General features: G+C 38.3%; 1 protein-coding gene across 3 annotated transcripts in view; it reads right to left on the reverse strand.

Moving 5' to 3' along the window:
• LOC306867563 (ephrin type-B receptor 3-like) overlaps positions 1–11,250 on the reverse strand; it is a 50,720-nt gene extending 39,470 nt beyond the window's left edge. For all 3 annotated transcript variants that reach the window (XM_079413296.1, XM_079413295.1, XM_079413294.1), the window contains exon 1: positions 10,703–11,250. In XM_079413296.1, the coding sequence (XP_079269422.1) occupies positions 10,703–10,760 (58 nt within the window). In that variant the 5' untranslated portion in view covers positions 10,761–11,250. The remainder of the gene's footprint in view (positions 1–10,702) is intronic.
• Between the last annotated feature and the right edge of the window lie 2,005 nt (positions 11,251–13,255).

Consider the following 13,255-nt stretch of genomic DNA (forward strand, 5'->3'; position numbering starts at 1 on the left):
CGAGACACTGGGATGGGCTCCAGCATCCCCGCTCCCTACATTGTATAAGCGGTTTGGAGAATGGATGGATGATTGGACATTTCTAGTTGCTGTGGTGACATAGCAGTTAGCAAACATTGTACAACACTTTAAATCATGGCTCGTTTCCTGTTCTGAATCAATAAAAGTGGCAAAAATGCTTAAGCTAAAAGAAAAATCTCTAGATATTACCCCCTTGATATACGTAAGTGTCTTCGTGTTTATGACACCACTGCAGTGTCTTGATTAATTAACCAGGCACAAAGCTGCGCCCAGTGATGAACTCTATAGATTACTCTTAAGTGCTTTCCTACTTAGCTAGCTCCTTCAGACCAAGTTGTCTCAAATTGAAGGAAAGATTTATGAATAAGTAAGAACAGTGACAAACTGCTTGCTTAATTAACCAAGGAAGGGAAATCTAGTCCCTAGACATTTCGATCGCCACCTATTTCGATGGCAAGGCAGCATCAACAACCATCTCCTCTCGGCCTGCCATATTGACCGACGGCTGGCTAAATTGAATCGCTAATCATCACCATCCTTTTAGGTCATTTCCCAGAGGACACAACGGGGCAAAAGTGGCAATAAAGCTGTTTCACTGTGGTGCGTCTCACACCCATGATACAAATATGGCCCCTCAGTTCACCATCCCCATCTGGCCATGGAATATTTTAATTTGTTTCTAGTGCCAGCTCCATTTCACGTCAATATGCTTGCTTTCACACCCCACGAGACTTTGCGTCACGTCAGCATGCTGATTTTACTCCTGTTCTTAGTTAGAGACCTCTGCTTGACTCTCCTCCAAGCCGTGCATGGGATGACGATGGTTTGAGGCTTTTGCACCTTCATTATTTCACATAACATGTCAAGAGTGGGAACCTGCGCTGAGATTTTCTTAAAAGCCATGGGCAATGAAGTATCAAGAGACTGAACTTGTCAAATCTATCCCGCAAGAGCTTGACTTACATTGCTTATAGACATACCACTTAGCTCCCATAGGATACTGTGACAGGATAGAGTTGTAGGAACACACACACATTGTCACAAATCTTATCACTGACTGAATACAACAAAGGTGGGTAAATAGGCCCTGTCCCCAAGCTTCTAGACCTGTTCTGGCATTCTGATATCACTGAAAGGGTGAGATAACAGATAGGGAAAATAATGCCACAATTAGAATTATCTCCCTGATAAGAAACGGCCACATAAGGTGCCTTGGGAGAGCGGGGGGGGGGGGGGGGTTTGCTGTAAAAAGATGGTGGGAAAAGAGCAGAAAAGAAGTGACAGGGATGTGGAACAGGGAACAGTAAACAGAGTAGAGAAAGAGGTGCATTGTCTTTAGCCTCTCTGTCTGGATAAAGCCCACCTGTTGGGGGAAGAGGCCTCTGAACTTCCCACACTTGTCCTCTGGGTTTTCACCAGGTTGTCATCCCTTTTACAGTCGACGTGCATCTAGATGGTGTTGCAGATTTACAAATGAGCATACCAATGAAAAGAGTGACAGTTTCAAGCCCCCAACTGTTGCGACATAAGAGATCACATCTGTCTTTTACATTGGAAAGCTATTTTTCCTGCATCAAGAGTTTCTTCATTCTGTATGCAGCCTCTAAACTTCTTTTCTACTTTCCCGCTGTCAGGTGGACCCAATTTCATGTGCAGGCTCAAGGCCGTCATTGACTGATGCTCGCTGGCTTTTCAGATTCATTAAAAACCCTTGCATATTCCTTGCCCATCAAGAGTTTCTTAGGCTAGCTCAGAAAAAGAGAGTGATAGATAGAAAGACGGACAGAGAGAAAAGGCAGAAACAATGATCTCCTCTCAGGCATAGCTAGGCCGAGCAAGTCAAATTTAAGATGCAGAGATAGATCCATGGCAGCTGTCCAAGACCGAAGATGAAAACTCTCTGCTCTCGCTGTCCTGAGCTCTGCCTCAATTCCCACTGCATCCATAACCCCATCTAACCAGCTCCAGTATATTTCCATTGTCTCTCCTCTCAGCACCTTTTCAGATGAACTGCTCAACCAATACTGTACCAAGTGCCTTTTGGATACTGGACAATTCTCTGTCTTTTTCTGTCCCTTTGTTCGCCTATGTCCTCATCTCTCCCGTTCAGGTTGAGGGCATTTTATTAACAGATAAGCCACTCGTCGGGGTTCGCAAGTTACTGGGGGGGGGGGGGGGGGGGGTGCTCAGTATACCTTATATCAAGGGGTATTCAGTCCTCCTCTTGGAGATCTACCTTTAGTGCTGTAACACAACTGTGTTTTTTTAATCAACACTCAAAACATTGATTATCTAGTTCAGGTGCTGGGTCTATAGTTAAGGGTTTGATTGAAAAGTAGAACGCCAGGAGCATGACTGTCTGCCTTATATCTAGTGCCTCTAATGTTCTCTAGACTTGGGACACAACTGGAAAAGGGCAGTTCTGAGGTCGCTGCAGAAACATGTCATTTCATCTCCAGAGTTGCTCTTGAGACGTGACGAGCTCCCTTTTTCCATGGCAGTTCTGGCCTATGCCAGCTACACAGGAAGTTGACAGGAAGATCACTGGACAGATACTATATTCTAACTCATTGGATCTTCTATCCTGTCACTCTTAAAAAGCTGGTAATGAGAGGCTCTAGAAGGCTTGGCACATTTTGAAAGGGCAGTTGCCAGAAAGGCTAAGTGAGAAGGAAGTGTGATCAATCAAGCCTGACAAAAAAGCCATAAATGAATCAGACACAAAATATTAATTCAGAATCCCTGATTGGATGTGGATGGTGGCCCTGCTGAAACTGAATGTGGTGTTAGAGCAACAGAGAGAAAAAGCATATCTGCTTATACTTCCAGAAGCAAAGTCATTAATAAATTACATAGAACACTGTGCAATATCTTAAGTTCATAATCAAACAAAAATGTTATCTTCACAGTGAGATTGCCATCAACGTCTTGAAGGAATTCACCAAATAAAAGTGTGGCACATGCATACGTGGCACTTGCTTTGCATTTACATGAATCGTCTGATCCACTTCCAGCGAGCTGAATTTCAAAACCCTCAAAATACAGCCAAAACAGACTTGCAATGCCTTCAGGGACTTTTACGACACAAACTTTTTCACAAGTACCCGCATTTGCAACATGTCAAAGTGCCATAACTCTCACCTCGGACACCAAATGGAGAGGTGTCAGATCACGTAAGCATTAAAAGAGTTCCTGTCTAACACCAGTTGTGTTGTCAGCTAAAAGAAATTACGCTTACACAAGCATACCACAGTTAAAAAAAAAATTGTTGGTAACGCTTTATTTTACAGTGTCCTTGTTACATGTACTTACTACAGAAATAACAATAAAATTAAACCAAAACCTCATCCTAATCCTAACCAGATATTAAGTACATGTAGTTAATTAATATTACTAAATGTGTAATCATACTGTAACAAGGACACTATACAACCACCAATATAGTTATTGCAATTGTTGTTGTAAAAATAAAACTGTGAAAAAATAAAGACTCTAATTAAAGACTGACAAATATTCTAAAAGCTTTTTTGCACAATATAAATATTGTACCATATTAGTTTACAATTATTTTACAGTAAGAAAAGTAAGTGTAGTATTTTTACAGATTCATGAAATTTATAAATCACAACATTAAAATATTCCAGCCTTTACCACTTCCTCAAATATTCCCAAATGGAAAAATTAAACCAGTCAGAACTCATTTCTGTAGATAAACGTATTAACAAAATGAATGGCTAGGAAAGTCCACAGATGTGTAATTGAACAGCATGGCTCAAAAGTGCAAATTCGAGTGTAGATTTAGCAGAGAGGGTAAAGGGCCAGCGTGCTTTTGGGCCCCTGTCTGGGGCTCTCGGTGTTTGATGTGGAGATTAGGAGCATGTTTTAACCATCTAGAGGCCTGGTCTGACAACAACGCGTTTATTAGATCCTGTACCCACTAAACTACTGAAAGAGTTGTTACCTGTAGCATAAGAACCGCTTCTCAATATTATTAACTCATCGTTATCTTTAGGTCACGTCCCAAAACCATTCAAGCTGGCGGTTATTAAGCCTCTTATTAAGAAACCACAACTAGATTCTAATGAACTGGCAAATTGCAGACCCATTTCAAATCTTCCATTTATGTCTAAAATTTTAGAAAAAGCTGTGTCTGCTCAATTGTGTTCCTACTTACAAAAAAATCTCGATGAAGAATTTCAGTCAGGTTTCAGGCCTCACCATAGTACAGAAACTGCACTTGTTAAAATTACAAATTACTTGCTTCTTGCTTCAGACCAAGGCTGCATCTCATTGCTATTATTACTTGATCTTAGTGCTGCGTTTGACACTATAGACCATGACATACTCATAGATCGATTAAAAAACTATACTGGTATTCAAGGGCAGGCTTTAAGATGGTTTAGATCCTACCTGTCCGATCGCTACCACTTTGTTCATTTAAATGGGGAGTCATCTCAATTATCACCAGTAAAGTATGGAGTACCACAAGGATCTGTCCTAGGTCCTCTGCTATTTTCAATATACATGTTGCCCCTTGGTAATATTATTAGAAAATACAGGATTAGTTTTCATTGTTATGCTGATGATGCTCAACTATACATCTCAACAAGACCAGATGAAACTTCTCAACTATCTATGCTAATAGATTTGTAAAAAATGTAAAAGATTGGATGACCAATAATTTCCTCCTATTAAATTCAGATAAGACCGAGATATTACTTATTGGACCAAAAAACAGTACACAGAATCTCTTGGATTACAATTTGCAACTAGACGGATGTACTGTCACGTCCTCTAAAGTCAAAAATCTGGGTGTTATATTAGACAGCAACTTGTCCTTTGAAAATCATATTTTGCATGTTACAAAAACAGCATTCTTCCATCTTAGAAACATTGCCAAGTTTCGAAACATGCAACCTGTTTCTGATGCAGAAAAGCTAGTTCATGCATTCATGACCTCTAGACTGGACTATTGTAATGCACTGCTAGCTGGTTGTCCTGCATCTTCAATAAACAAGCTACAGATAGTCCAAAATGCAGCGGCTAGAGTTCTTACCAGGTCAAGAAAATATGCTCATATTACCCCAATTTTACAGTCTCTGCACTGGCTACCTATTAAGTTCCGTATCATTTACAAAATATTATTACTTGCCTATAAGGCCCTAAATGGTTTAGCTCCTGCGTACCTAACTTGTCTTCTACCATGCTACAATTCAAGCCGCTCCCTAAGGTCGCAAAACTCTGGACGTTTGGTAGTACCTAGGATAGCAAAGTCCACTAAAGGAGGTAGAGCTTTTTCACACTTGGCTCCCAAACTCTGGAATAGCCTTCCTGATAACGTTCGGGGTTCAGACACACTCTCTATGTTTAAATCTAGATTAAAGACACATCTCTTTAGCCAAGCATTCACATAATGCATCTTATAATCTTGTACTGCAGTTATATCTGATCAAATGTACATTATTATTATTCTTTAGCTTGGGTTGAACAAATCATTTTTGCTTGGATGGAACAGCAGCTACGCTAATTATGTCTCTACTTGTTTCCCTGTTTCTGTCACTGGATTAACATCCCGTGGTAACTAGGAATTACAGAAGCTTCAGTCTGGATCCAACCCTTAAATGATCTGAGATGACCGAACACCTGAGAAAAGATAATGCCAACCCCTCAGAGGATGCCAATGCTCAGAAAACATACAGAATTACCAAATTTTGCCATAAGTTAAATATGTTAAGGTTCTGCAATATATAAATATATTGTGAAAACTTAATTTCCTGTAGAGCTGCTTTGCAACGATTTGTATCGTAAAAAGTGCTATACAAACAAACTTGAACTTGAACTATCACTTAATAAACGCGTTCAGTTTGTTTTTGGGTTTAAAAGCTGCATTTCTTTCATTATTATCAAAGATGTCTTCTGCTTTATCAGCAGAGCAGGTCGGACTGGTTTAAAGCTCATAAACATTGTCCAGCAAAGGATCAAACACACTCAAAAAGTCTGGACGCTTTTCCAAACTCCTACTTGCTGAACGGCTTCACTATAGAGTAATGGCTATGGCATTCTTGTAAAAAATGTGTTAGTCATTTCTCAGGAGTATAGCAGACTACATGTGTGTGTCTGATCATATGTCATCTGTATGGTCAGAGCTCACATCGTGTGCTACTTCTAGGTACTTTATATACTACACGCATATAGAAAGATGGAGCTGCTTTGATATGGTGGTTTGAAACTGAAGCAAATCGTTTTACACAGCCACCATGTCACAAAATGCTGCCAGTTTTAGATTTTACAGAGGTACAATCCTCAGGTGTCCATAAAACACATCTTATAACAGTCATAGATGGTGCACGAATGTGACAAATTTCAAAAGCATTAAAAAAAAGTTGTTTCTGGGCAGGGAAAAACTGTCCACTGTGTTTTTTCTAATCAAATTGGCTCTGACTGTAAATTCACTGAACCAATGCACGCAAGCAGTCCGACTCCAAAATTTTTAAACTTTTAAAAATCCCTGTGGCTGAGTTGGAGAGGGAAAACCATTCGGATGGAAAGAAAAATTGATTGTGCCTGTCATCATGTGACTTTGTTTGGGTATTCTGCGCTACCGCCCCCCTTTTCAACGGGCGTTTTGGTAGCAGATATATTCCCTGCCAGCGCCACCCATCTCGCTCCTGACCAACAGAAAACAGAAACCAAGCTCCGATGTCTCTTTTTCTCTCAATCCCTCTTTCTTTCAGCCTCTCTTTTGCTCTCGATTTCTCTCTCTCATTCCGCTTCAGTAGCTGCAGACAGCACCGGGGGGATTTTGGCAGTGTTCGGGCCCAGACACATTCTCTCCTCACACTGACGTGAGTGTCAAAGACCTATTTTTCTGTAAAGGCCTTTGCGTCAGCTGCCAGGATGGCCCTTTTGAGTGGACACTCCAAAAGGAGCGAATTCTACATTCCAGTCAGCGTCCAGTCCACTTCTTCATCAATTAACAGAGCACTTGGTTAAATATTGGCCTTCAGCACATGTTATTGTTCCACACTGGGCTCAGAATGCCGTCAAATTTTACAGCCAAAGCATTCCTGCGTTCAAAAGGTTATCAGCGCTAATGTTTATAGGCTAGGACCACCACAGTAAGCCACTCGTGATTCTGCCTGGTTTTCATAGCATCTTTAAGCCTGAGTCTGAGACCCCTTTGAGCTCCTTATAAGAGTCTGAAACAAAGCCAGCGGACATCTGTTCACCCTATCCTCTGTTTAACATATGACCTTTCCATGGCTCTCGCTCAAGACTAATATATAAAAACAAAAATATTTATTTCATAAAAAGAACATCTATGAAAATAAATGAATAAGCAATTAAATATATACTACACAAAGGGAATGAATACAAGGCCGCACACTCAAGTTATGTGGCGCATACATTAACTACAGGCCCACCATCAGAAACAGGGAAACAGGTCCCACCAAATAATCAGAATGGGGTTTTCTTAAACTTTTTACATTTGGGCCTCTCCAAGTTTGAATATTTGGTTACATTTATGGATACAGTAGATAGGCCAGGTCAAAAAATTGATATAGACATACATTTGATTTTACGTATTTTAGATCAATTGATAGATAAATATTATACATACTCAAAACTGTACAATTCGCATTTTTTTATTTTAAGTTAGATGTGAACACAGATTAGCAAAACAATTTACGCATTACTTTGTTTATTTACTTTACTTGTGCTCATGTTTAAAACGGCTTTTCTGTAATTGAATAAGTTGAGAAAAGAGCCTCTCAGCGGAGTGTAGGCCGAGTGTATGGTGTGAAGAACAGATCAATGCTTTGACCTCTTTTGACCGCAGATTTTACAGATCGATGAAGTCGCTTCGATTTGCAGAATTCGGGTGTTGCGCTCAACAGCTGTCATAATAGGCTATATACTATTACTAATACTAATACTGCTATCAATAATAATATTTATTATTATTATTACTTTCTTATATTTACAGGCTATTTAAATAATAGCAGCGGAAAAATAGCTAATGGCGATGTACCTAAATTACAGTCGTTGACAACGACAATGTAACTTGACAAAAACATCAAAAATAAGATTTTAGCTTCAATTATATATGTTTTAAGCTACGTTTCATGCGATGTGACTGTCACTATTATTTTTACGTTTTTCATCATTTATTGTTTGCCATCAGCAGTTCCATTTTTAAACGGGCCTGTCCTGCGCTTTGATAAATGGTAAGTGCGAACATTCCCAGTAAATGCAAAATAGTTTAAATAAAATGGACACATCCCAGCTTCCCAAAACCTCACATGTGAGAGTAAATTGAATCTTTTTTTTTTTTTTTTTTTTTTCCTAAAAATACAAATAAATGTTTTGGTTAGGCTGCGCGTTCAGGCCTTTCTTCAAGCTCACGTTACGGCTCTTCTGCAGTGAATGCGCCCTGTAATTATTATCTTGTTCCTCATGTTAATGCTGTTTACCCCCCAAAATGAATCTGTTATTTCATCAGTAAGAGCTCTGTCTGCGTTAACTGCATTTACCTTTGAATTACCACTTCAATGGGACATGGAGAGAGTAGATAAGCTCCAAAAAAAAGCAGAAATGTTCCGACAGGCGCAAATATACGACTAAAATACTGTAAATATGTGGGGGAAAAGATAAACAAGAGTAAATTCGGTATTTTAGCACATCGATTGATGAGGTCAAATGGTCTGCATCGCTCTCGCGTTATATGTTTTACCACAGCACCGATGAGATATATGCCTTAAATTACTGTATTTACCTCTGAATGAGTATAAAATATGTGTATCGCGCAGTTATGTGCTAAATAATAAGTACAGCAGGGAAGTGGGAATTAAAACCAGGCCTTTGACTGATTGGACAAGAAGAGGGATAGACTTGGAAACGCGTGTGATTTCAGAATCAAACAGGGTGTGACGCGTAACTAATTCTATAGATAGGCTATTGGAGAAATAAGAAATGCATTAAAAATCACATTTTAAAGCATGCTGGACAGCTTTGATCCTTTATATATATATATATATATATATATATATATATATATATTCAGTGGGCTCTTGCGCTGGGAAAATCTCCAGGGACCAAGAATATGGCATGTATGCTGTCAGCTAGAACACTAGAATATTAATTTAATTCGTACACACTCGTAAAATCTATTAACGGACACAAGGTGAGTCGTACTTTCAACCCTAAACAATATATTGAGTCGCTGATTAAGTTATTTATTGATATCACTAACAACTTGTTAAATTATGCTTTTCATTAAACAATATAATTATGATACTTGACAACAATTGGCAGCTAATATTCTGCTTGATTTTCGAGCTAAACGAGTAGAACAATATATCAGACAATGCAGGCTATAATCGAGGCCCTGCGCCTTTCATATAAACATTCACTCAGTTTGTTCCGATATGTTATCGGACAAAATTATAAATCTCATTTTATTTAAATAACTTTTACAAAGCTAATATAGAAATATACACCACGGTTGGGGGAAACTAATAAATAAAATTAACTAAACAACCCGTATGAGCTCCAAACAACTCCAACCCGCATTCAACATCCGTCCACTTCACTCATTAAAACATTCAAATAATAATAAAATAAACAAGGAATCAACATATCCTCTCATTTACTTAGTAATAGTGTGCAGATAGTACTAAACCAACATTGAGCAAGCTTTTTCATCTTTTAAAAATAATAATAAAAAAGATTAACTGTGGCTAAAAAGGCTAGTTATATCTCGACATTAATACTATCAAAAGTATTATTAAATAATATGTGCTGTTTAAAAGAATTGCACTAGTAGACTCACAATAGACACGTCTGAGGAGCAGTACAATAAGCAAGTGTCCACGATTTCATGCTTGTCGCCAATTGTATGGTTAAAAATACCAATAAAGAAATAAATACATCGACTTTGTTGTTCTCCCTCAAAATCTGTTAAGCGCCCACTCGTTTCCAGCTTTATGGGTGTCAAAAGGTCCCCCAGTCTAATGGAGGTCCAGACTTCGAATAATTAATTGAATCAAAAGCCAACTAAACTACCGATCTGAGCCATTATGAAATAAAAAAAAATAAAAAATCATAATTGTGATTAAAAGGAACACGTACGCCAAAAGGGCCATAATTCACAAGACGAGAGCAACCTCCAGATACAAAGGAGCTAATAAAATGCCAATTTTGGTCAATTTAGGAGTTGCCCAAACGTCGTTGTATTTGTTCAGAAAAATAAAAAGCTTAAAATTCACCATGTGTCTTTTGAGGAGACCTGGATTTGCATCTTGACTGACAGAGACTGACAGAGAGACTGTTGGAGTAGGACTCCCTGTAGAGACATTTCCTTTACGAAAGACAGAAACTATTGTCTCGGTGAAAGAAAATAAACAACAATAAGGAGGGAGAAGTTCTGCAGTATAGCTGCATGTGTATTGGTGTCATTCAATGGCCATATCTATTCCCCAGGAAAGCATCGGACCCGGCGCGTGTTTCTGCATTAATTAAAATGCATAAAACTAAAACCGTAAAAGCCGGTTATTATTTACGGAGTCTGAAGCGCAACTCCTGTAGACGCGCATCAATAATATCGACCCGTGACTTGCCTCCCGGACTCTAGTTTGGGTTGATAAGCATTGCAAGGAAAAAACAAAAAAAACAATCTTACCTTCAACAGCCGAGGACAGAGGCAGCAAAAAGCCGCATAAAAACAGCAAATAATCCATTGTTATAAACCAGAGACTTCGGTCATGAAAGTGGAGCTCCAGGAGGAGATTGTAAAATCCTTCAGACCCTCAGTCAAGCTTCAGAGACCCTCTTCTCCAACTTCAGCTGTCTTCTTCTCAGCTCTGTTTCCATAAACCGTAATTGCAGCAGTGTTTATGTAATCCAATGTGCACAAAATATCTAAAGCAGCGCTGAAAGAGCTTTAAAACTCATCCACCGGGTAAACGCTCCTTCCAGTTTATTTTTCATCAGTGGAGAACATGTGTGTCCGTTTATAGATGTTGCACAGTGAAATCCCTACAAGGAGAACAGTTGTTTAAATGTCCAATCCTCCTCAAATATCATTCTGTTGTAGTCCAATAATAAAGCGCGTCCCGTATAAAAATCACCTTATAGCTGCTTTACGCGTAAAATCCCTGAGCGCGTTTCACCTTCCGAGCGCTGCTCCTCTGCCTTTCCATATGCACTGGAATGAAGATCGGCTGCTCTGAAATCAAGGAAAGAGGGAAAGAGTGAAAGAGGGAGAGCGAAAGGCGGTGGGGGGAGGAGTTTTCGCTCAGAATCAGCTGTCAGTCATTCTGCTGACCACGCCCCCTGACGATCTGGCACAGTTGGCAGGGTGAGAGCGCCGCTCTGCGGGTTTGAGTGCTTGCATCTCTTCAAACTCTCCTGGAAACGAACAAATCTGATGTATATGCTGTTTTGGAAACATTTTATGTTACAATGTACACACGCGTATTATTTTAATAATTATTAGAGTTGTACGTTTAGTACAGTAAGAATGCGTAGCTAGATTTATTGCGAGATTTATCTCAACGTAGGCTATTGCACAGTATAAGCAAAACTTGCTCATTTGTATTGATACTTCATACTTACATGCATAACTATGTTTCAGTAAATAATCACTGTGATCTTTTTATTATTATTAACAGTACATCCTGAATTTGAATTATACGGACGCTGCGTTTTGAGCCCACAGCAGGAGGAAATTGTTAAAGGTTTGGCGAAACGCTTCAGATGTGCCACGTTGACCTGTCTGATTTGTATTTTTTTATTTTTTTATCTCGTGTTATGATTGATATGACACTAAAAATACTTTTAACATGGGGTTTACACCAAGATACTATATGTTGTACTTTTACAGGCGGACCTATACTCATCAAAGCTATTTTCATCTTGCTGTTGCTCTCTTTTGCATACTCAAATCCCACCGCTTTTTCTCTCTGCCTTTTCTAACTTCTGGTAAAAGTATTAGATAACAATTTTGAGGCCTCCATACATTGAAACTGTATCCAAACGAAATGGGTTCTTTCTTAAAAGTATTGTTTTCCTTATTGCACTTTGTAAAATTGTAAAATGCAGTTGTATTTTAAATTATTATTATTATTATGATTACCTCTGTTACTATTACTAATGAATGTGTATTTCCTTTCTTTGTTACTGTGCGTTTAAGTTCTAGGCATTACATTTGATATATTTTGAATAGGTTAATTTATACTTAAAAATACTATAAATTCATTTCCTATTCCATTGAATTTTTTAAATGTTATTTCTTTATCTTCAGTGTTAGTTTAGCAACCAACTTTGAATCACACACCTCAATTTCATAAATGTAAGTTGTACATATAGTAGCTGCTTGTATTTGTATAAGAAAACACAGCTTTTACAACTTTCAGAAATATGCTTTGCATGAACAAAATAAATTAAACAAAAAGTAGACAAAGGAGACTATAGATTTAGTTTACATGCAGACTATTGAAGACGTATACATTTATATAGGGGGGAAATGAATTGAGGGATTCTATAATTTCTCTTAAGTCAATTAAGTAATGGTGAAATGATAATGAATGATCTCGTTCATTTGCACTGCAGCAGCTCGTATAATTCGTGGTCTAGTCTTTTGTTGGAAAGACTACAGGGGAGCACTGCCGTTCAGTCTGCTAGTAATGAAGGCACGCATCGATATCTGTGTGTTTGTGAGAGGAACTGCGATAATGCACTATGAAAGTGATTTTAAAATACTAAAAAGCTTTTCTAATGTAATTCTCACAATACATTGCTGTTTTTAAATGAGTGTGGTAAGATGTTTCAGTTTCTCTTTCTGGACTTCTTTTATTCCCCTGTTTAGCTAAATATTTTGTGATATTTATGATTAATAATCTTAATACACTGAAACATATACAGTGTATGGCTAAAATAGAGAAATATCTAGATATTTGTGGCAGTGTGTTTTAAGTGTAACTACAGTATAACATGTACTTCTCATGAGAATATTAGAATATAATATTGTTTTGAGGTATAAATAAAGGCTAAATATAAAATGACCCAGTATAGAGCCTTGATTCACACCAAATGTTCAATTTAGTTTTAGCTTAATGTTGATTGCCAATAAAAGCAAAAGTATTTCAGATCAAATTTAGATATTTTAACTGCTTGAGAGGCCAAGTGCTTCAGGAGTTTGGCACAATGTTGTGTTTATATAGCTGAATCCATA

This window comes from Barbus barbus, assembly GCF_936440315.1.
Source record: "Barbus barbus genome assembly, chromosome: 49".
In the NCBI taxonomy this organism is placed as follows: Eukaryota; Metazoa; Chordata; class Actinopteri; order Cypriniformes; family Cyprinidae; genus Barbus; species Barbus barbus.